The 25,257-nt window shown below is 42.5% G+C and overlaps 1 protein-coding gene across 1 annotated transcript in view; it reads left to right on the forward strand.

Moving 5' to 3' along the window:
* Nucleotides 1–23,280, forward strand: part of LOC147428525 (casein kinase II subunit alpha-2) — a 40,131-nt gene extending 16,851 nt beyond the window's left edge. Inside the window, exons 4-10 of the mRNA XM_086497714.1 lie at nucleotides 16,474–16,631; nucleotides 16,718–16,808; nucleotides 21,845–21,910; nucleotides 21,995–22,077; nucleotides 22,662–22,725; nucleotides 22,896–22,964; nucleotides 23,061–23,280. Coding sequence (XP_086353840.1) covers nucleotides 16,474–16,631; nucleotides 16,718–16,808; nucleotides 21,845–21,910; nucleotides 21,995–22,077; nucleotides 22,662–22,725; nucleotides 22,896–22,964; nucleotides 23,061–23,126 — 597 coding nt within the window. The 3' untranslated portion in view covers nucleotides 23,127–23,280. The remainder of the gene's footprint in view (nucleotides 1–16,473; nucleotides 16,632–16,717; nucleotides 16,809–21,844; nucleotides 21,911–21,994; nucleotides 22,078–22,661; nucleotides 22,726–22,895; nucleotides 22,965–23,060) is intronic.
* The last annotated feature ends 1,977 nt before the right edge of the window (nucleotides 23,281–25,257 follow it).

Genomic DNA, 25,257 nt, shown 5'->3' on the forward strand with positions numbered 1-25,257 from the left:
GCAAAATATATGAACCAGACCTCTTTGGAAGAGGTACAGATGGAGTGGCAGAGAACCACAACACCACTCCCGAAACCCGCTCTCAAGAAACCTTCTGCCTCCAAGAAATATACGGAGAAGGAACTGGAGAACGTGGTTGATGCACGGATTGCTCAGCTTTTCGACGTGCAAAAGAAAGGCAAAAAGCACCGCAAAAAGCAGAACAAAGGTACTGACTTCCCGGGATATTTGGGTCGTCAGTCGACATTCGACAAAGCAAAGAAACGGAAGAAGCGTGTTCGATTTGAAGGAGTACCCAGTTCTTCTTCTTCTTCTTCTGACAGTTCTTCTAGCTCCTCGGATTATAGCGAAGAAGACAGAAAAAAAGCAAAAAAAGCGAACCAAGACACAAAGCTTCGGAACGGGCAAGAAAAAGGCAAAGAAGGCTACATCTCGCCCAGAGACTGACAGTTCTATTGAGGACTCGTCTACAGACAGCTCAGATTCCGATGACGGAAAGTTTTATGCGAACAAGAAGAATTTTTACAAAGCCAACCAGTATGACTTTCTCGAAGATAACAGCAAGAAAGTCCGAGAGTTTAAGGAAGGTGGCCACTCGATCAAGTTTGATACTTTTCAGGATACTCAGATGCTTCGAAGGCTTTGTCTTTTATACAGCAGTTTGACATCGCTTTCGCGGGAGGACGCTATTCAGAGCACTCCAAGATTCGGAGAGCTGCCTCTTACTTTTAAGGGGAATGCTCGTACTTGGTGGTCCACGCTTCTATTAAGCAAGACTGTGCCAGTTACATGGCTGAAATTCAAGAGGCTTTTTATTTCTTCTTGGTTGACTCAAGAGTTTGAGCGAGATATACGAGCTGCTTGGAACCATCTTCGGATGATCAAGAAAGATGCAATCAATGCTTATTGTGAGAGATTCTGGAGCTCTTTTCTACCCGCCTCTTCCTTCAAGAAGATCTCGTTCAGAGAACAGATTGAGCGGTTTACCTTGGGTCTACCTACAGAGATCCGAGATCACTGCTTGGAACAGAAGTCAGCTTCTATTCAGGAGTTGATGAGTCATGCGAAGCGGGGCTTTGCCATTCACTCTGGTAGTCTGACCTACCCCACAGATGAGGCCATGACACAACGAGCCGAACAGACTTTTGGGAATGAAAGTAGAATGAAAAAGAGCAACCTAGAGAAAAAAAAAGGATGCACGACCCAAGCTTACTCCTGAGGAGAGAGCTCGCTTCATCAGAGAGGGGAAGTGCTTTGGATGCGGGGAACATGGACATATTTCCGCGAAGTGCCCTGATAAGGCACAGAAAGAACAGAATGATAAAGACGACGACAGGTCTGAGAGTTCGAGAGCAGCTGAGGAATGTGGCAGAAAAGGCAGATAGAAAAGTAGAACCGGTACCACATGGCGTGGGACTTGCACCGAATCAAATGAATGAAAGTACAAACTTTGCCGTTTTTTTTTTGGGGCAAAGTGAAGGATCAGGAAGCTCTTTTGAAGGAGCCAAGGCCAACTTCTTTTCACTTGGAATTGGCGGCTCGATTTGGAACTACGCCCGACAGACTGACGCCACAGGCGGAGGTAGTTCGACTGGCACCCGGATGGGATGTTGCCATTACACCGAGCATTGGCAAACTTTGTTTGCAATGACAGGGGTGTTCAGGGCACGCGAGTGACGTTCTACTCGGGATCCCTTGGTACCACAAGAACTACGCCGTGGTTGACTACCGGGCCGAGAAAGCGACTTTGATAAATGAAGGGCTTAGAGATTGTACTTGATGAACTTCAGTTTTCTTACTCATTCTTTTGGGAGAACTGAACCATGGATAAAAGTTGAATATGTTTTGACCTGAAGAAAAGAACGCCAAGATTTTTTTCTCCACGCTCATGCCGATTGCTTTTGAGAGGGCCTGAAGATCATACCATTGATCTGATATCTGGAAGCACACCACCGAATCGGCCACCTTATTGTGTGAGCCGAGTACAGAATGAAAAGATTATGAACTCAGTGAAAGACCACTTGGAAAAGGGTCTTGTCCAGCCTAGTACTTCACCGTATTGCTCTCCAGTGTTGTTGGTTTTGAAGAAAGACAGATCTTGGAGAATGTGCATCGATTATAGCACTCTCAACGAAATCACCATCAAGAACAGATTTCCGATTCCTAGGATCGATGATATACTCGACAGGTTACAGGGATCCTCGTGCTTTAGAAGGATTGACTTGAAGAGTGGATATCATCAGATCAGGATAGCACCAGGAGATGTCTACAAGACAGCTTTTCGGACGACTTTTGGGTTATTTTTTGGTGATGCCTTTTGGCTTAACCAATGCTCCTGCGACATTGAACCGGATGATGGACAGGATTTTTCGAGAGTACAGACTATTTGTTGGCACTTTCTTTGACGACATCATTGTTTTCTCCAAGAATGAGGCAGAACACAGAGATCATCTGCTTCAAGTCTTTCAGGCAATTACGAGATCACACGTTAGTGATTAATGCTAAGAAAAGTGAATTTTTCCTACTAGAGATACACTTTTTGGGACACATTGTGTCAGCAGCAGGAGTGCGAATGGACCCGGCCAAGATAGAGACTATCCGTGATTGGCCCGATTTGAGGAATGTCCATGAAGTTAGAAGCTTCTTGGGACTGTGTTTGTACTACAGGCGGTTCATACGAAAGTTTGCAGAGGTTGCTTCCCCTTTGCATATCTTGACACAGAAAGGAGCTTTCGGGAAAACAGATGCGGTGGGCGAACATCTTGTCACAGTTCCACTTCCAGATTGTCCATGTGCAGGGACAGAAGAATGTGGTGGCAGATGCTTTGTCTCGGAAACCGTTGGTTCTGGCTATTTCCGCGATACATCATAGGAGCTTCGAGGATATGGTCGATCAGTATGCCACAGATACAGATTTTGCAGATATTTTCACACGGATACGGGATGGGGAGACAGTAGCTGGATACTCCCTTCGGGAAGGCTACTTGATGAAAAAGACTATGTTGTGCGTTACACAGCCGTTGAGGAAAAAGGTTATGACTGATTGCCACTGTCCACCTTTTACGGGTCACCGCGGCATTGCTACCACCATGAAAGGGGTAGAGAGAGATTTCTTTTGGCGGAGACTGAAGAAGGATGTGGAAGAGTTTGTGCGCAGTTGCTTGGTATGCCAGAAGGTCAAGTTTGACAGGCATAAGGCACAGGGATTGTTACAGCCTTTACCCATACCCACCCGCCCCTGGGAAAATATTGAAATGGATTTCATTTTTGATCTCCCGAGAATACAGAATGATCACGATGATTTTCCGATTACATGGCACGTCTGAGACGATTCTCTCCGACAGAGACCCCAGATTTATGAGTTTGTTTTGGAAGGCAATTTGGGAGAACATTGGCACGCGGTTGCAGTTCTCGTCATCGTTCCACTTGCAGACTGACGGGCAATCTGAGATTGCCAATTCAGTGATTTTAGATTTATTGAAGTCTTGTATCTCACATCAGAAGACTCAATGGGAAAAGAACTTACCTTTGGTGGAATTTGCCTACAATAACACGATACACTCTTCGACGGGGAAGACGCCATGAGACATTGTTGAAACTGCTGCGAAGGTTCCATCCTTCCTGAGCACGAAAGATTAGAAATTTGAAGCGGATGAATATTCGCGAGATTTGGATACGGCTTTTGCCAAGGTTCGCGAGACTTTACAGAAGTCTCAAGAACGACAGAAAAAGGCAGCGGATCGCCATCGTCGCGACTGGAAACTGAAGGAGGATGATTGGGTGCTCTTACTTTTGAGAAGGCACGCCTAAGAAAGAAAAAGGGAAAGGAGAGGCTTTTTCCAAAGCTTAGTATGTGATACTACGGACCTTTCCAGATTATTGACAAGATAAATGATGTCTCCTTCCGATTGAAACTGCCAGATACTTGGAGGATTCACAATGCATTTCATGTGAATCTCTTGAAACCTTTTAAAGGTGATGTGCCTGATGATGGGGAGCCTGATGAGCAACCCGAAGCGGAAGAAAACGAGGAGATCCTTGTTCCTGAACAGATTTTGGCACATAAGGATACGAAGAATAAGGGTAAAGTTCGAAGGCGGTTCTTGGCTAAGTTCAAGAATTATCCTGCACTTGATGCGAAGTGGATGGAGGAGGAGGACCTAGCAGATACTCCTCAGATTGTGAAACTTTACCTTGATGCTTTTGGTTTAGCATAGTCTACTCCAAATGGAACCCTGAATTCAGCTTGGCCGAAGATCTGGTGCAGTGGGATGCACAAGAGGGGAGTTACTCCACTCCTTTGTCAACAGATGCCTCGATTTTGATACTAAAGTCACTGATGTCTCTTTGAGCTTCAGGGATACTGAGAGCTGATAGTATTCTGCTGGATGACTTTATGAAATGGAATTCCTGATTATGATATTGATTTGTTCTTGACTTCTTGTGAGTACAGGAACTGATAGACGAAATGACTGCAGCATTTTGGTCTGATTGATCTCGAATAGACATGGTTGCAATAGGGGTTAGTCAATCGGACATCGATGAGGTCCTGATTGGACCTAGATGTGATTGCTAGCTACATTGCCGATAAATCATGGTCTAAGATCCGAATGAATGTTGAATGTCATGTGATGTCCTGTGATGTCTGGTGATGTCCTGTGATGTCGTGTGATGTGACTGTCGATTTTGTACATGTGCTAGATGTGCGTTCCTAGTACGTAGGTACTAACAGTCAGTGTCTGCTAAGACGGTTTATGGCTTTTGTCGGTTTTGCAGGCGTAATCGCGGTCGATTACAATGCTTTCAAGAGGGGGGTATGTCACAAAGTGATGACGTGGCGGACAACAAAAACCCTAATTTCTGCCAGAAGCCCTAAAATTCCTGCAAACCCTAATTTTTGCCAAAAACCCTAAATTCCGGAAATCGCGGAGGCGGATTATTAAAAAAAAAATAAAATAAAAATTTTTTGGAAAACGATGAGCGACGCGAATTTTGCTTTTGCTTTTTATTAAAAAAAGAGAAAAGACTCTCTAAGAGAGAGAGAGAACTGATGCTTTTGATTTTAAAAGCTTTTGGGGCTCTGCTTTTGGGCATCCCTTGTAACCTTTAAATTAGTGGTGAGGGCCTCACTTCTCAGGGCATCTGGACGCAGAGTCTGAGAGTGAAACCCTAACCGCTCTCTTGTACTTTGATGATTGATTAATACAAAAAGAAATACCGAAAGGGGCGCCAGTCTTTGGGGCCAATATCTCTAGGCACGGAACTCCGCCGGGCCAGTGCAAATCTATTGTGATCTGTGAATTGTTTTGAAGTGGTTATTTGGTGCTGTCGCGGTTGATTCTTGACTTGGAGTGTCCAAGTTTGTTACAGATGGCCGAGCACCTTGATCGTGTTGCGGATGGCGAGTCACTGTCTTTCAGTTGGGTCGACTTCCAAGTCAATCTTAGGCTCGTTTTATGCCCCTACAGTACCTTGATCGGTTGAAAGAAGATTGGCGAGGCCTCAAGCAAAATGGCACTCTTGTTATGTCTTTTTCTAACGGTATTTCATAGATAGGTGTTCAATTGCTCAAGTCCGATGCGGATCGTAAGGAGACTTTTTTCTTTGGTTTGGACGAGTACATCAAAAACGATTTGCAAGTCTTCAACCCCAAGGACTACAATGACGACTTCAGAATTGCTCTCGCGCAGGAAATGAAGCACAACAAAGGTAAGCCGTCGATCTCTTTAATTTGTGTTTTTGAAGAGTGACAAGTAACCCAGAAAAGAAGAGCTTGTCTAGCCTCCCTTGGACCTTGCACATTGTAGCATGCCAATGGACGTGAGGTGGGAAAAAACAACCTTGGTGTGAGCGTAAGGCCGCTAGGGTAAGAGAAAAGCCTTCTTAAACGTAGATTGCAAGCCGTACCAAGTACCAAAATCCCAAAAACCCCAAGTACCCAAGAACTCGAAGTATCCCACAAGTACCAAGAACCCCACGTACTCGAGTACTCCAAGTACCCAAGTACCCCAAGAATGTAAGTACCCGCAGGAAGTAGTTGAGCTTGGGTAAGAGAAAAGCCTTCTTAAACGAAGATTGCAAGTTGTACCAAGTACCTAAATCCCAAGAACCCCAACTACCCGAAGTACCCAAGAACTTGAAGTACCCCAAGTACCAAGAATCCCAAGTACCCAAGTACCCCAAGAACCTAAGTACCCCAAGTGCCCAAGTACTCAGTGCATGGTCATCACCAAAAGCAAAATGGATACTTTGTGTGAAGGTGATGAGAGTGGAATTGGAGAAGAAGTCTTCGTCCCCATCTACGCCATGGATTGCACCAAATTCTATGGAGACTTTGATGAAATCCATGATGGAGATGATGCTACAACAAGAGGCTTAGCGGGCTGTTGTGGCGAAAGGGAACGTGAAGAACGGAGGGCAGCTATAGATCTAGAGCGTGAGCAAGCACGTGAAGCTCAATGCATAGCGGCTGAAGAAAAGAGGGCAGCTATGGAGCTAGAGCGTCAGCAAGCACGAGAAGCTCAACGCATAGTGGCTGAAGAAAAGAGCAGCTATGGAGCTAGAGTGCGAGGCACAGCGAGATGAATGCATGCAAGAGTTGCTATCCTCGAAGAGCAAGCCACTCAAGGAGGTTGACGAGCCATCACGTAGCCCAGGTAGAGATGACGACTCCAATAACCCAGTCACTAAGAAGTTGACTTTCAGTAAGTATGATGGTAAGATGGATGCTTTTGTAATTCATTCTTGGTCGCATCAATTTAATGCTTACCTTGCGACTAATAAGAAAACCAGTAACAATAAAGTTTTGACTGTTGCCATGTATTTGTCGGGTGATGCCATTTATTGATATCAAGCTTGACAAGAGGCACAGATGGCTGAGCATCTTGATCGTGCCGCGGATGGCGAGCCAATGTTTTTCAGTTGGGTTGACTTCCAAGACAAGCTCAAGGCTCAAGGCCGAAAAGTAAAAGATGTGTCTATGGTATTGTGGTTGAAGTTGTTTTAGGGAAATTCCTAAAGGAGATTCTTGAAGAAGATGTACCTGAGATCGTAATCAAAGTTGACATGGACTCGAAGCAGATTTTTCTGCATCGCTTTCGGCGCGGTCCAAAGAAGCAAGCATTGTAGACCTTTTTGAAGTTCAAGTATCGCAACACCCACGCAGCAGAGTGGACCAACGAAGATTACTTCGCAGATAACCTGGAGTTGTTGCCGGACTACACGGAAGCCATACAGCTTGGTACCAATATCTCACCTTGAAAAGAGGGGATGTCACGTGCACATCTAACCCTATGTGCATGTGGACAAGCTAACTTCTATTTCTAGGGTTTAAGACAGCCTAGGAAGTGTTCTGACACCCTTGTGAGCCTGTACGCAGGACATGCATGTCCAGGGCCTAGGCACTTTAGTGTAGTTGCATACCCTCTGATTGCCCAAGAGCACGAGCCGTGTCTATTAGGTGTAGGCATTGAAGAATTTTCCCATTAGTACGAAGCCTAGGTAAAACTGCATGCAACGTACCGCTTATTATTAGTTTCCCAAATTTTTAATGAGTGACTATCAAGAATTATTTTTCCAAGGTCGTCTCGGCTCATCAGGTTACTGCTCGTATAACCGGCTTGTACATAGTAGAGGGCTGTACTATTTCAATTACCTGTTACCTTTACACAGAGCACTGAGAAGAAAAGAGAGCACATAAGCATCCAACGACTAGAATGTCACTGCGCACATGAAGACCGACACCCTATAGGCCCCAAAAATTGGCGCCTCTTTCGGTATTTCTTTATCAATTAAGAATAGACGATCCGGACATGTAGATCAAAGTCTCACAAAGCTGTTCAAACCTGGCGAGGGCTGAAATTGCAGGTTTCTGACCCAATTCGGCAGCATAACGACGTCAAAACCCTTGTAGGTCAAAAGCACATGTGTATGAGGGATTCCGTCGCAGTTTAGGAGCTGTCTGGTGAGCTGTAACAGAATTTCAGCGTGTTGTAATTCTCTGCTTTTCCACTTCGAGGTGCCCAAAGCCTTGTCTAAGCATCCCAAGGCCTTCCTGAGGCTCCCTTGGTGTTCTCTTGCAATTAGATGCGAAATCCTAAACGTGCAGTAAAACACAGCAGACTGTAATTCTTTGTTTTGGATCGTTTTTAGTGGAGCAAACACGTCTACGCATGTTCCAAGGGCTCTGGCATGCAAAAGGGACAATTCCCTTGTAATTTGGACGAGTTCTCACGCAAGAAAACTCTTCAAATTTGCAATCCTACGCGATGGAAGTGTGCCTACTTGTGGGGGATTAGCAATTAGCTGATCCGGTTCCTAATCAGAAGGCTCTTGCCTTGGCAAACGTGCATAAAACCGCTAGAACTGCACAGTCAATTGAGAAGCCCAACTAGTGGCCTAGTGGGGCATTACCATATGTGCAAAGGGGAGAGAGAGATTCATGAGAGCAAATGATCACACTACATGAGACAAAGGAGAAGGCAAGCTTTCCATCAAAGCTGTGAACCTGCACCCACTACTCACATATACTTTGTAATTCACAATGAAGAAAAATCAGCCTTCACTCTCATTTGGGCGTCCCCCTAGTTCCCGCCAACTTATAAAGTTGTAAGTGACTCGCCGAGTGGCCCAAATTCTCTTCTGGCGCATACAAGCTTCCATATTCATCAGAATTCAGTGCTAACTGGCCCGACTAGTCCTAGAGAGACCAACTTAGATTCTTGATGTGAGAAACCGGTTCGGCCGCAGTCGTTTCACACTGCCCATGCAATGTCCACTTGCACCTTTTGAAGGTATCCGGGAAAAACAAGTAAAACTAAAATAAATAAAAATATGTAGTACATATTTAAAGAAGGCAACAGAAAAAATACACCTCTTGTTGACACACCCCACCCTTGAAATATTGCATGCGACCTCGCTTGCATGCCAATAATACATGCTGATATCTCTTGATATCACATATATTCTAGGATGGGAATCCAAGATATACATTGTGTCGGAAATGTAGTGTTGGTCGATTAGATAATCCCACCAACCTGGCTACCACACATATATAAAGCATAGAAGTATTCTAGTGTACTCTCAAGCACAAACTTCTCTAGCCAAATTCTGTCTAGAAAGAGTAGATATAATTGCTTAACTACTCCTTTGAGCATCATGAACCATGCTCTTACCTTGCTTCAAAGGGCTACCTCAAGTCAGTGTGGGTTCCATTTGAAAGGCTTCAAGATACGATTGCAATAGTTGAGGTGAATCAACTAATTCAAACTCTTCCATCCATTTAGCATCCAAAGATGGATAGTTCTTTAACTTCACCAAATAGTGTCTTGCAATCTTTCCTCTAACCTTTCTTTCCTTATATGCCAATATCTGTTTAGAAACAAGAATCTCATCCAATTCTTCCACTTCGGGTTGTTCCTCATCAAGTATATTCTCTTGCACATCGCCAACAAAGGGCCTTAGAAGGTTGACATGAAAAGCATTATGTATTTTCCAACGTTCTGGTAGCTTCAACCTATAAGCTACATCGCTAATCTCTTGTGAAATCTGAAAAGAACCATAACATCGCATACTGAGCTTTGTAAACAAACATTCCATGCCTTTCCTTTTCCTTAAGTTGGCCTTTTCAAAGCGCAAAAGTACCCAATCACCAAGTGAAAATACAAGTTCACGACGGTGACGGTCAGTAGCTTTCTTTTGCTTAGCTTACAACCTTTATCTTTCTGTATGTTTCATCCATATCTTGTCCTTAGTTTGCAATATGGGTGGGACTTTCTTCCCTCCTTTGACTATATTAAATGGTGCCTTGCCTGTTGACGTATGCGTAGTGTTATTGTAAGCATATTCAACCAATGGGAGATGGTGTTCCCAAGTTGCCTTGTGCTCTCACACATAACATCTGAGCAGATGTAGGACATTAGAGTTTGCCTCTTTTGACTGTCCATCAGTTTGTGGATGAAACGAAGATGAGAACTTTAGCGTAATGCCCATGTTCTCAAACAATGCCTGCCAAAAAGGACTCGTCGTACGTGGATCCCTTTCATCGACAATTGACTGAGGCATCCCGTGATACTTAAAAGATATTGCTCATGAATATCTTGACCATGTGTTCTTCCTTTATCTTCTTCTTAACAGGAATGAAATGGGCTTGCTTATTGGACTTACAAATGATAGCTTAAATCCCATCGTGGCGTGTTTGCGTTCTTGGAAGATCAAAGGTAAAGATGCTTTCCCATGGCCTATCGAGGATCGGCAATGGTTGCAACAATCTCGGTTACTGTTGCCTGTCAAATTTGACTTTTTGACATACTAGGCATGATCTCACAAATGTGTCAACATCTTGACGCAAAGCTGGCCAATAAAAGAATGCCTCAACCCCTTTCCCTGTCGCATCAATTCCACGATGCCCAGCATATGGTGGAGCATGACTTTCCATCAAAACCTTTGGCTCTAAGTGTTTAGTAACGCATAAATTTCCATGCATCATGAGAAAGTCATTCTTAAGCATATAATGTCCATGATGTTGCGTATCAATAAATTGATCATAGATCCTTGGAAAATTTGAATCTTCACCATATTGTGTCTTCATTTCGTCTAGTTCACAATGGTACGGAATTGATATTGTTGAAAATTGGGGCTTTTGTGACAATGCATTAGCCACCATGTTCTTTTTCCCTTCCACATGCATAATCTAAAAATGGAACATTGACAAGATGTTTTGCCCATCGCATGTGTTTCTCAAGCAACTTCGTTTGTGTGAGAAAGTATCGTAAGGTTTGATGATCTGTTTGGATAACAAAATCAGCCCCTAGCAGATCGTGTTTTTAACTAGTGAGAGCGCGAATCACTGCCAACAATTCTTTCTCATAAACTTGCAAGTTCCTTTCGGTCTTCAAAAGAATTTTTCTCTCATATGCGACTACTCGGCCATTCTGCAGTAGAACTGCACCAAGGCTGCGGCCACATGCATCACATTGAACCACAAAAGGTTTTGAAAGATCTGGCAAAAGGATTATTGGATCCGAAGTCAGCTTTTCTTTCAAGTGTTTGAAGGCTAAAGGCTGTCCACTTTAAAGTAACACCTTTTCCTTGTAGTGCACGGAGTGGAGAAGCAATCTCAACAAAAATTTGGATGAACCTCCTATAGTAGGGACATAAGCCTAAAACGCTTCTGATGTCATGTACGGACTTCAAGTCTGGCCATGACTTGATTGCTTCCACTTTGGCGAGACTCATGCTCACCCCATCCTTTGAAACAATGTGCTCAAGGAAGTGAATCTCTTTTAGAAAGAATTCGCTCTTTTTCGCATTAATGAGTAGCGTGTTCCTGTGTAGCTCATTGAAAACTGCAGTCAAGTGATCCCTATGCTTCTCTTCAGACTTTTGAGTAGACAATCTTGTCATCAAAGAAGGTATCCACCAAGTTTCTACGTGGTCTAAATATTTTGTCCATCATTCTATTGAACATGGATTGAGCATTTGTGAGACCGAATGGCATGACAAGAAACTCATAGAGGGAATAAATGTTGTCCTCAACACAGTCTTATGGACATCTTCTGGCCTAATGCGTATTTGGTGGTACCCACTCTTTAGGTCTATCCTGGTAAACAATGACGCTCCCTCAAGTCGATGTAGGATGTCTTCTATCCTCGGTATGGGGAACTTGTTTTTGATGGTTTTCTTATTCAAGGTGCGATAGTCAATGCACATGCGCCATGAACTATCCTTCTTCTGCACTAGGAGTACAGGTGAACAAAAAGGGGATGAACTAGGCTGAATCAGCCCCTTCTCTAAAAGCTTGTTGACCTGACTCATAATCTCTTTCTGCTGGGTTGCACCAACCCTGTACGGTGGTCTATTCGGTGGACCAGAACCTGACACAAGATCTATGGTATGATCCTCAGGTCTCTCAGGAGGTATCTCCCCTGGCAAAGAGTCCAAAAAACAATCATTGAGACCACTTGGAAAAGTTGACCTGTCTTTATCTAAGGTAGACAAATTAGATACAACTCAAGGTACTTCTTTTGCAAAGATCAAGTATGTAGAAATATGATTCTTTATTACAGACGAAATAGCAGTAGGAGAAACAATTGGAACAGACTTGCCTTTTAGCAATAAATCCATACTCATCATAATTCAGTGCTAATTGGCCCGACTAGTCCCAAATTGACCGACCTAGATTCCCGATGTGAGAAACCCAGTCAGCCGCAATCGTTTCACATTGTCCATGCAATGTCCACTTGCACCTTTTCAAGGGTTTTGGGGAAAACAAGTAGAAATGAAATAAATAAAAATATTGAGTACATATTTAAAGAAGGCAACATGAAAAATACACCTCTTGATGACAGCTCGACCCAACATTATTGTGCTATATAAGTGAACCTATGGGGCCCGGGGGTCACTTCAAAGGCAAGAAGAACTACCTGCAGCACAAGGACTCAGAAGCACCTCAGCGTTTTCCAGCCATCAGTTCAGGGTTTTCAACACCTCAGCACTCCCAACATTTTTACCTCAGAAGCACCAGCGTTTCCAGGACTTCATCAGCCAGCCTTTCAGGCCCCAGCAGTAGCGATTTCAGCCCAGCAGATCAACGTTTTGCAGCATGGCAGATTTCAGCGTGCATCACCAGCAATCTGCAGAATTCAGCCCGCGTGTACTAGCGTTTTCAGAATTTCGCCCTAAGCCTCGCAGTTCCTAGCGTCGACCGCAAGTACCATTAGCATCTCAGCATTTAGAACCATTGTATCAGCATTTGTGCAATCTAAAGCAAATACCTTTCTAGCGATAGAGAGGGTGGCCCTTGGAGGGGGGTTTGGGACACCATTTGGTGTCAGTCTTCTCTCTCTCTCTCTCTCTCTCTCTCTCTCTCTCTCTCTCTCTCTCTCTTTCTCTCTCGACCACACATCAAGAGTCACTCATCAACCACACACATACTACATCACATGTAACTTTGGTCCCATAGGTCATATTTGACCTTTGAGGTTGATAATAAAATTTATCTATCTATCTATCACTCACAGAACCTTCACTCACAGTGTCACTCTCTTCTCTCGGGTCTATTGCACAACTCTCACGAAGTAAAAGGAATTCTCTCATTCATTAAAAGGAATTTTGAGTACACACCGAGCACTAATCTTGAACACACACCATCAATCACTTCCTTTGCACATAACATTAATGGTGATAATTATGCTATCTGACATGCCAACGTGACAATAGTCTTGGTCTCATATGAGCTTGGGGGACTTTGTGGTCAAGGACTTTAAGAAGTGAGTAGATGCGGTTGGAGTCCTTGCAACCCGCAAAATGTAGCGCAATCTACGTTCCAAATCATGGGTTGTAGAGATGATGTGGGAGCAGACGTACGGATAGTTGATGTGGCACTATAGACATGGTTGTATTTGTGCAAGTGCAGTGGAAGGGTTTAAGGATTTTAGCTCAGATCTTGTACTTCACTTAAACACAAGGTTACTTTACTTCACTAGAGAGAAGTGAACACAATAAAAGAGAGAGAGAGAGACAGAGAGAGAGAGAGAGAGAGAGAGAGAGAGAGAGAGAGAGAGAGAGAGAGAGAGAGAGAGAGAGAGGACACCGCAGGCCGGCCCCCTACCACCATCAAGGGCCCCCTTGCTCTGCTGCCAGAGCAAGTACTTGCTTTAGATTACTTGCACAAATGCTGATACAATGGCTCAATGGTTCATACTGATGCTGATTTGATGCAAAAACGCTAACGATGATGTGATGCAAAAACGTTAGGGCTGGAGTTGATGCGGATGCTGAGGAACTGCAAAGGCTAGGGCTGATCTCATGTTCAGGCTGATACTTCATGGCCGAAAACGATGGTGCTTCATGGCCGAAAATGTTGGTGCGTAATGGTACTGGTTACTAGGGTATTGATTGCCCATGCAAGGGGTATTGGTTCTGGTGATCTTTTGATTGCTTATATAGGGTCAGTGAGAGAGGCCCACGACTTAATAAGAAAAAAAGGCTTATTTTGATTAATTAATAAATTGACGTGACTTTGGAGACTGGTCGTATGCCTATATGCATAAGTGACTGTAGAATGCAACTATTGACCTACTGATCATGCCTGTCTTGCTAGAGGCTCACAAATTTGCTAGGCTAGATCCTAAGCTATATACTCCTATAGTAGTAGCTTGTCCACGTGGCTCAAGTGCAATGCGCACGTGACAGTTTGAGTTGAGGAGTGCTTTTTAGGTGCCAAGCTAATGAAAGTAGAAGACACCTTTGGATGCTTTTAGTAGTGTGTTGGTTGCACGAACTTTGTGGATCATAGTATCATACCGCCAAGGGTGCTTGATTTGAGGGCCAGTCTCTGGAGGCAACTATGCCTCTCCCGTCCTGTCTTAAATTTGCAAGTGTGATTTGTTTATTCTGTTTGAATTCTTCAGTTGTAGTTTGTGTGTTTGAGTAGATCATCTGTTTGGTCAATGAGTTGCAGCCCAATGCCTCATATGATTCACCTTTCTGTTGCCACTTTGACACCTCTTACTCTCTTACTCTTGTTACTTCAAAACATTGACATTTCTTGTATAACTCTATTGCTAATAATGCTTCATTCAACTATGCGCTTTTCTATGCATGATAACATGGATCAACCCCTTGTGACCTATATGGCTTGAATTGATCAAAACCTTGTACGATGCTGCTTTGTGTCTGCTTTAATCATGCATGGTAGCTGTTGCAACTTGCAAAAAGCAAAACCCAGACAGGTTTGATTTGGAGGCTCTCTGAGGCACCATACATTGGCCACGAGTCTCCTTTGGAAGTCTTTGAGCTAGATCGTCAATATTCACATTCATAAGTTGCAGGGCTATGTTTTGCCAAATAGATTTAATATGCTTGGAATCCATGGCACAGAGGAAGGATGTTGCTTCGGTTGTAGTGGAGCAAGATAGCACCTTGCTCTTTCACCACTGTACTGAACCTTACAAGAGAATGGGTTGAGTGCAGAAGAGAGATTAACTGAACCTCCATGTCAGCATCCTTGGCTAGATATTTCTTCAATTTGATTGAAATTTGGTACAAGTGGATGATCTCATGCAAATTCCCATGCAATGCAACTCTTTTGCAAGGGTCTATTGCGAGGTCATTTCTTTTGGATGCTAGGCATGAGGAGCTCAATTGCAATTTATTAGACTAGGATTTGATGGGTAGCTGATATGTGGCTTGCTTATAATTTGTGTAATTATTAGGTAGACATGTTCACTATGGAACCAAGTTTTGATGCAGGGTTTGAAGTGGTTGTATGCATGATTGCGTTTGTTTTTTTTTCTATGCCGTCCAGTCACTTAAGACATGTTCGGTATTGATCTCGCTTGACCAAAGCTTGGTGTTAGGGATGAGTGGGTGCCTGATTGCATGTGGGTTTTCAGCTCTCTGATTTTGGGTGCGTTTCGAGGTTTGTGTAATCAGGGACAATCCTGCCTCCTTTGAGAGAGGGGTGTGTCTTAAAGGATGCTGACGTCACAATCTGTTGATGCGGCAAATAGATGACTTGACAACCGATGATGACATGACATGTGTTGATCTGGCACCTGATGGTGTGGTAGCAAGGTGGTTCCACCTGCACGAAGAGCCTGACGAGAGGTTTCTCAAAAGAGGGAACGTATAGTGGGAAGCCCACTTAAGTAGCCAAAAACTTAAAATTGCAGTTTAGCTCTGTTTTGCTAAAAAAAGGTACCAGGACAGGTTGTTTTGGGTGCCCAGCTTTTGGGAATGTCCTTTATGCGGCCTTTGTAAAGCTTGGCCTTCGTGCCTCTTTCTAACACAAGTATTGTTAAGTTTTCAAGATTGTGTCTTAAGTTGATTATGCATTGCTTCGTTCCATTTGGGAATCTCACTTGGGTCTATAGCTTAGTTTAACAATTAAGAATCTGCTCGTTGTGTTTGTCTGTTGTGGGATTCAGTTTTTAAAGCTTTGAAGTGATGTACTTTAATGACGTTTCATTCAGATGAGATTCACTCATTTCTTTGCCCATCTCTTTTGTCTAAGTCACTTTGAAGTACAGATTGTTTTCTAAAAAGTTTATTTATATATGTTCTGGAATTTTTTTTGAACCATCCGTTAAACTAGTCTTGCTTCATTTTTCTCTTTTTTTTATGGGTTTTTGCGTGTCGTGGTTTTGTTCAAGTTCTTTTACCCTTTTTTCAGTTGGTAAGTTCGGACATTTCTGACATCATAAAAATAAATTATAGGCTCTCTGAGATGATTACTAGGGCCCTGTTTGTGTGTGTGTTTTGGCAAGTGTTCTTTTGTGTGTGTCTGAGTCAAGAGACACAAGGTGAATTAGCATAAAATCATTGGCTATCATTTTCATTCAGTATTGTTTTCGAGAAAACAGCTCTGCTCTGACGTTCCAAGTGACATAATCATTTGTTTTCAGATTTTTCACTTCAGCACTCTCGAGGTTATTTGTTCTAGTAAATACTTATGTTAACTGTGTGCCACAGGCACTTGATTATTGTCATTCACAAGGGATCATGCACAGGGATGTCAAGCCTCACAATGTGATGATTGATCATGACCAAAAGAAGCTGCGACTCATTGATTGGGGTCTTGCAGAGTTTTACCATCCTAACAAGGAATACAACGTTAGAGTTGCCTCAAGGTTTATTATCTTTAACTGCTAAATAGGATTTCCTTCAGGTTTTCAAATTGTCTGTGTTTTGAGGGTGATCAACCGGCTATGTGCAGATACTTCAAGGGACCTGAACTGCTGGTGGATCTTCAAGATTATGATTACTCTCTGGACATGTGGAGTCTTGGTTGTATGTTTGCAGGAATGGTAAGCCCATTTTTCAAAGTTAACAAAGGTAGATTGTGCGAGTTTTAATGTCCAGAATTTGAAGGATGTGCTGTGAAAACTTTTATTTGGGAAAGGATCGCTGTTCTTGTAGAGCCATATTTTGAAGCTTATAAAAAGTAATTTAATAATCCAGTACCTTGTGGGCACATGCGTGATGTGTGCTAATGAAGTTACACTAATGATTGTTTGTAAACCACATGGTTAAACGAGGGGAATACTAATTTGCACAATCCTTGTACCTTGCATCATTTCCTGCCCTTCTTACAAATATCTGATAGCTGGTAGGTGGTTTTAGCAGATGATATAGTTATGAATGTAGACAGGAACAGGAACGAAATCATTGATACCGTCTTTGAGAAGAACTCCAACTTGAAAGTACATGAATTAATCGACTCAAAAGCTATCTTGTCTTGTGGGCTGTTGACTAATAAAAGCTATATCTTGTGCAATGGGCTTTGAGCATGTTGCTTCAGGCATTACCTTTCGTTTAACCTACCTAAGTGGCTCAGCTTGAGAGTAGTTCCATAGAAACTTTGACCTACTTCTTGCTCAGGAGTTGTCCGCAACGGTGTTGTTAAACTGGCTGTATTTGTACAGTTCTAGTTAATGAATGTATCTCTTTTATATTTAAATTGTGCACATTTAAAATTTTAGTCAAGTAGTCGATCCACAGTTGAATCGAAGAGAATATTCTTGGTGCATCATTAGGGGGAATGGCATAGAACATCGTAGAAAAGATACCCCTTGAGCCATCCTAGATCAAATACTCGTAGTGCGTCATTCTAGGGAAATGAGTAGACTCACAGTGTTTTTTTTTTTTGGCTAAATATCGCTAATTTGGCTAAAAGCACAATTTGAACCCAAGATTTTGGCTATAACTAGGAGTGAAATTTTACATATTATCGCCAAAAATATGAGCATTAGGTAAGATGTATAAACTTTTATAGCCAATTTGTAATGTTTTATCTAGAGAACATATTGTAAATTAGAAACAATATAAGATTTAGAAAATTACCTCTTATAAGTGAAAATCATACCACAACGTATTAATCATTTTGACTTAAATAGTGTTTGAGGAGCTAATTTTGTTTCTAATGCTATTATAAGCCTTCAAAAAAAAAAGACAATTTTTCTCCAAAACTTATAGTTTATCGCCAAATAGTTGAGCAAAAATCTTAGGGTCTACCCCAAAAAAAGTACACTGGAGTAGAGCACTGTGAAAGCGAATATCTGCTAGGCCAGAACGAATATTTCTGGTGTATCACATTGGATGGGTGACTCAGAGCATCTAGAGGAAGTATTTGACCATCCTGAATGGGCTACATAAATCCTTGCATGAGATTGCATCCGGGAATGCATGGGCAATGTGTCTGCAAGTAGAAGCCTCACCTAATATTGTTTAGTGAGTTTTTGGTTGGTTTACTGTTCACTAAAGAAAAGCAATTGGAATCTGGCTACTCTTTCTTGAAGGGATTCAGCCCAGAAATAGGGCGGCCCCTTTTATGGCAGCAAACCCCCCCTATAACAAGCGAGCCGTCTCCCTTGTTTTAGGTGCAAAAAACAGCCCTCCTCTCTCTCCACTTTTGGTGTCCCCTATTTTTGTTCCACACAACACCCCCCCCCCCCCCCCCCCCCCCCCCCCCCGCCTCCAAGCCAGCCCCTTTATTTCCTTGAGGGTTTGCTATATCTATAAAAGCAGCCCTTCTCCCCTCCCTTTCGCATCCGTTTTGTTGCCGGGGTTTGTTACTTTTTAGGGGAGATTGGGTAGGTGCGGGACCTTTGGCTGTGGATAGAGATTAGTTTAGGCTAGAAACCAAGAGATTAGGATGCAGATAAAGAGAATTTAGAGCTAGTAAGAGAGTATAAGGAAGATTAGAGATGTATTGTGAGAGATTAGAGATGTATTGTGAGAGATAATTGAGATGTGATGATGATCAAAGACTAATTACGAGAGATACTTGAGATGTAGAGCATAATTTTTGGCTAATGGCAATAGGAAAGAGAAATTGACGCAAGAATTAGGCTCTGTCACAAACGGGAGCGCATAACAGTATAAAATATACTCGGATAAACAGAATTTATCACTCAATATTGAAGCTAGAGGGTATAGAGAGAAATAGAGAGAGGGAAAGGTCTAAGTCATGGCTAAAAATGTAAGGGAAGCAAGTTTGGATGTGACCAAAAGATGAGCACTCTAATAGTGTGTGGTATTTAGACTCGAACTTGCAGTGCGGATAATATGCATAATCTATTTGTGGGAAATAAGTTGAATGGTTGCGATAGTGCATATCCTTGACAAGGGGATAGGCTCAAGCATGTAAGGGTGAGTCCGGTTTCCTCTTTCAACAAAGAACATGGTTTTGTAGTTGGGGCAATACGGTGTAATGTATGAAGCGTGACCCACCGGATTCCTCCCGTTGGTGTTGTAGAAAAGCTTCGTTCACTTGGGAGTCCTTTTGAGGCATCATGCAGCAAGTGTAATGCATCCCATCTCCCAAACCACTTCTTTATGTCTTGCATCCATCCTGTGCTCAAGATCTTGCTTTTATGCGTCTTTTGAATTTTTTTGCTTGCTTTCCATGCAATTGTAGAAAGTCAATGTGAGGGGGTTTGACACATCTCTATCATGTAGTTTACAACCCTTTCCATGCCCATATGGAAGAGATCCCAACTCAAGAAGTAGGAGCATATATGGAGTTTGTGTCTTAACTTGGAGAAAGTTTGTAAGAAAACACACTGACATTTTCAAACTCTTTTCAAGTTGACTTTGAGATGCTCCCGTTCCACGCTTCAACTCCATAAAGAAGAACTAGTGTCACCAATGTGTCAAAAAGGTACTTCTTGAGAACCCAATATTTGACATTTCGCGCATTACACATTCTCAAATCCATAGTACACTTTTCTTCCCAGCTTTCAAACGACTCATAGCACATTCATGCCACTTGTGATTGGCCGGAACTTCAAGGCCATGGTACTTAAAACTCTCAACAACTTCCAAGTGTCTCATTGTTGTACATAGTGCATGTCTTCTCTTGATGGTTGTTTTTTACAAGCATAATCTTTGTTTTTTGATCCATTCACAATTTGTCCACTATGCAAGCAAAAGTTCTCAAGGACAACCATAAGCTTTTGTGCCTCCTTTAAAGTGTGTGCTAGAAGCACTACATCATCCGCATACAACAAAAGCATGATTACCGTATTGCAAATAGTAACCTCTTTAATACCTCCTTTTGGCATAAAGTCAAGTACCATTTGTTCCAATTGATCAATGCATAGACCAAAGAGAGTTGGTGACAACGGACATCTTTGTTTAACCCCAATAGTGCTCATAATTTTTTTTGAAATTCCTCTTTCAATGCGTAATTGACATATCACCTTCTCATAGATTCGAGAAACCGCAAGCATAAACTCATTTGGCACTTGGAGTTCTTTCTTTCTTCTCCACAAATGGTAAAGTGGAATTATATCAAAGGCTTTCTTGAAGTCTACAAAGCAACAATACAATCGCTCGCCTTTTAGCCGGCTTTCCTCCATGAGGACATGAAGTGACAAGATGGTTAATGGTGCTATTGCATTGACGGAATTCCGCTTGTCCTTTTACACGCTTGCCATTCTTTTCAGCCCGTCACTCAATTTTATCTCCATTATGCACCCAAAGAACTTTGCTATAAGAGACCCAATCATTATAGTCCGATAGTTATTTACATTCTTTACATCTTCTCTATGCAAAGGCCTGACCCAATTAGTTCTCCAATCACAAGGCATACCATGTTGAAGTGCAAGGTTGAATATATTACACATCCAATCATGTGTAAAATCTCTCGTCCATTTAATCATTTCCGGCTTGATACCTTGAAGATCTTCCGACCAACTTTTCAAGCCCGCCGCCCCGCACATCCTCAATAGTAAAAAAAGAGGACATACATGGGAGTATACCATAAAATGGCATCTTTCTAGCATTGATTGCTCATATAGTTGCCTACAATGTGTGTACATATCCGTAAGACTCAAGTTACCAAAGCTCTCAACCCGCTTTTCCTTCCAAGTTTTTTCAAAATCTTCCACGTGCGCGTGCTTTTTCTTTGACTTGAAAAAGTGATACTTGACTTCTCATGTTCTTCTCTTCTATTGAATCAATGCCTCGTATGTATGCAAATGACTTCGATAGTTATCATTTGTCCATAGTTGCATCTAGCTTTCTCAAGGACTTTCCAGCATCTTGACATTCGTTATCAAACCTCATTTTGTGCGATCCACCTTTGTTGATACCATGGACATGCTTTATGGCAAAGCATTCTTCGGAGCAAGAACAAATAACTTTCTTGAAAGCTTCCCATTTGGTTTCCAATGGTGTGCCATATCAAAGCTTTGTCAGTTGTAACTTTTGCTCAACCATTTCAATATACATTGGTGCCCGTTTGATACCATACAAAGAGATAACTTCTCTTCCCTTTGGTTGAGATTTTCATGCATAGTTGTTCCTCCACACATAATGTCAATCCATAAGGTCCGATGGTTTGATTCCGGGGTCCATTGGCCAAGCGTTAAACTCTTTATGCGATACATGATGGCTTTGGAAAGTTTAATCGCACTATGATGATTGTCAATCAGTTTTTCTTTCGCAACGAGAGGGAGGGGAGCATTAGCTGCCACCATATGTGCCGCAGAGTCCCGCACTCAGTGCAACATGGCTTATTTGTTTACCTCCTGCTCATCTGGTTTGGTGTGCTGCCCTCTTCTTTTGTGTGGGTCTTCATCAGAGGTTTGTGACTAGCAGTTTCCTGGCTTTTACATTCCTGGTTCTCATCCGACTTGTGAGAGGGGTTGGTTTTCGGTAGCTTTAAATGAAAACATACTTGACTGCTAGCCTTCTCAAACCCTTCGTCCAGTCCAAAATTTGAATGGATATTGTTCCATCTCATTTTCATCTTGGAAGGAATATTTTTTTGGAAGCTTTTTGTACGAATGTTCTCATCTGTAAAATCAGATTCTTATCTGTCCGATGTGTTTCCCAGATATTTCGAAAAGAGCCTTTCTTCTATGGGCATGATAATTATGATCAGTTGGTGAAAATTGCGAAGGTGAGGAGAATGTTGATGGATGTCTTGGTATTGCTGAAATTCTGCTTGGGCCTCTTATTGAATTTATATGTGCCTTTTGTGCAGGTTCTTGGCACTGACGAGCTGAATGCATACCTGAACAAATACTGCCTCGAGCTTGATCCTCATTTGGAGGCATTGGTTGGCAGGTTTGTACTCTCTCTCTCTCTCGCTCTCATAACAGGTCTTTGAGTTCAAGACTCGTTTGCCACATCTTTTGAGGTCTCTTGGTTGTTTTGACGATGTTAAAAGTTCCAAGTGTGTGTTGTGTGTATGTGGGTGTAAGAATAAGAAGAAGAAACTGGAAAAACCTTTCTGTCAGCCAAGCGTGGTACAATGGTTATTTCAGTTCTCTCTTGAATAACAGGTATTCAGTTCATGACTCGTCGGACAGAGGTCTCTTGGGATTGTTCCTACGGTGTGAAAAGTTTTAATCTTCTTCTTCTCTCTGCTGAAAGGAAAGGGACTTGAGACCTATTCACATTACTCAAAAGCTGCAAGGCTTCATTAGAAGATATAATTGAGGAGGACAACCCCTGGGGCTTTCAACTTACAATGTCTGTTTGTTGTATATTGTACTTAGTCTGGTGAGCATTGAGTTCAGTGGTGGTGGGGTAGTTGGGCCTCTTTCTCTATGGCCTCTTCACTTGGCCCCAACCCGTGATTGCTCAATGCTGCCATATAAAATATGTAAGCCAAATAGCGATGGCTTGAAATTTCAAATTTTATGCAGGCACAGTAGAAAACCATGGGCGAAATTCATAAATTCTGACAACCAACATCTTGTCACGCCAGAGGTCAGTACATCTTATGGAAAGTTCTTTTTCAAGCAAAAGGTTCTACTAAAAATAATCTATTAAAAAAATTCTATATTTAAAAATGTTTCTTCCAAAGTAAGTTCTATTTCAAAACAGCAAACCTAAAAGTTCTTTTTAAAAGAAATCATTCCTACTGAATTGTCATGCAGGCCATTGATTTTCTAGACAAGCTACTTCGTTATGATCATCAGGAGCGGCTTACTGCCCGAGAAGCCATGGTGAGCAGTTTGGGATGAGTTCTGGATCTTCACGCATTTTAGATTTTCTTTGTGTGAAGCTTATCTTTGTTTGGATGGATTGGTATCTTCTTGCAGGCCCACCCTTACTTTTACCCTATTCGGACGGCAGAAGCAAGCAATCGCCGCTCGCATTTAAGCTAGAAGCCAGCACAGATCAGACTGACTTTTCTTGTTGGAAAACCAGCTTGGTGTAAGATAAGGGAACCTTTTAGCAGAGGGCATCTTGTTGCTGATGCATAGTGCATTATGCTATTGTTAATGACATTTTACTAGCCTGGGCTCTATTGCCATCTTACTGGTGCGTCGGTTTTGTGGGGCTATGATTCCAATGTCCCAATGCATTGTATATGTATGCCCAAAGAAGGCTCTTCTTGTATGGTCTATACATCTCCCTCATTTACCTATCTTTGGCAAGGATTCACCATACAGATCTCTGTGTACCCCCCTATCTTACCGGAAAGAGACCGTTTTTTTTGGGTCGCTAACTGCTAGTTCACGTGTGCTGTGCTTGATTTCAAATGTAGAGGTACAAGGTGTTGTGGAGACCGTTTTCCATGTGTGTGAAGATCAGGTGGTTTGTGATTTGTTTTGAGCAGAGCGTAATTAAAGCCTCAGGATGGCACCATTTAGAGAATTGAGGTCCTTTTGGGGGTTTTTTGGGGAGGGGGTGGGGTGGAGAGAGAGAGAGAGAGAGAGAGAGAGAGAGAGAGAGAGAGAGAGAGGGGCTTTGGTAACCTCTTCTAGAGGCCGAAGTTGGCCTATGAGACAGAATGGTGTACATGTGTGACCTCTGAGCCTTGCTGCCCATGGCTGCATTCTCCCTCTCCATACGTGCCACTCCTACACGAGCTAACACAGCCAGCTCCCCTTTCACGTGCCACAAGTGATGAGACGTCTGACTTGACAGATGAGGACGTGTCCTGAAGAGCAGGCCATTATGATTCTGCTGTTGCTGGTCCTAGCTCTCTTGCCTAAACCTACGATTTACTGGCCGCTTCATCCATCCTGTAACTAGTCCATCCCCAGTGTTGCCTGCAGTGCAGTGGGTAGCTTACTACTCTCCAGCAACCACATATGTGTGGTTCCACACTGCAGCCTCCACAGCTCTCCACTGCCTTCACCTTCGCCACATACGTTCATACATCCTCTCTCAATGTGCACTCGTTTGATAGGAAAGATAGGAAGCTTGCAGGCTATCATGCGAAATGTAGAGGTTTCGAGACTTTTAGGAGGCTCAAGAGACCCATATCTCTCTGTGTGTACTCATTGCAAAATTGGTGGGATGCTTGTACCTGCTGCTCCATATGGACTAGCCTCGAAGGACCACAACCTTTGAAACAGCATATGTAACTGGCCAGCACCACATGCGGACGGGAACAACAAAAGTGACGAAAAGAGACTTCACACTTCACTGAGCTAATGCAGAAGAGGCATAGTTTCCCTTGGAATCTAGCGGCCCTCAAGTCGAGAGCTTAAATTGCTTGGCAATATTTCTTTATTTCTTTATTATTAAGAAGAGAAGAGTTTACAACTCTTTTGTGTGACCATTAGAACTGGCTGCAAGACTGTTGATGGTTGGCATCAAAAGCTGCAGTCATAAATTGGCAATCATAAGCATCTACTAATAAAAAGTCAGCTCCAACAGGACAGAAAGTTAAGGATAAAGGTTAAGCCATAGAAAGATGAAACCGAGATATCCAATCTGTGTTGAGTCTGTGTTGTTGCACAAAAGATATGCATTGCCTTGGCCTCGTTAGCCAGAAGTGCATTAGTGTCATCACCAAATTGGGGGAGACATTGTTGATTTCTCTGGTCTGGGAGGGAGACACCTTTGACGAGGCCCCAATTTTCCAAGCTTTGAAGAATGAAGGACCATTCAAGGCGGTCATATGCTTTATCAAAGTCTATTTTGACAAAGTTGAATTCCTTTCTAAAGAGCAATGACCGCCTCTAGGATCCTTTTTCCTTTAATGAGTCCCTTTTGTTTTGAGTTTATCCATTGCATGAGGATAGTTGTAATTCTCTTGGCTATTGCCTTGGCAAATATTTTATATTCTTTGGTGAGCATTGTGAAGGAGTTTGATGATGCTTGTATTGATTATGTAATTTCCAAATGTTTTGATGGAAAAAAAGTAAGCTAAAAAAGCATTTGGCATCAAAAGTACTGCCTTGTCATCAATTATGTATGCTCTACCATGTCATAATCATGCGTACAAGCATAAGTAAAACCTTTCATTTGGGCAGGATTTTGCAATGCAATTTCCATGTTTTT

This window comes from Adiantum capillus-veneris, chromosome 23 (genome assembly GCF_014529385.1).
Source record: "Adiantum capillus-veneris isolate H3 chromosome 23, ASM1452938v2, whole genome shotgun sequence".
NCBI lineage: Eukaryota > Viridiplantae > Streptophyta > Polypodiopsida > Polypodiales > Pteridaceae > Adiantum > Adiantum capillus-veneris.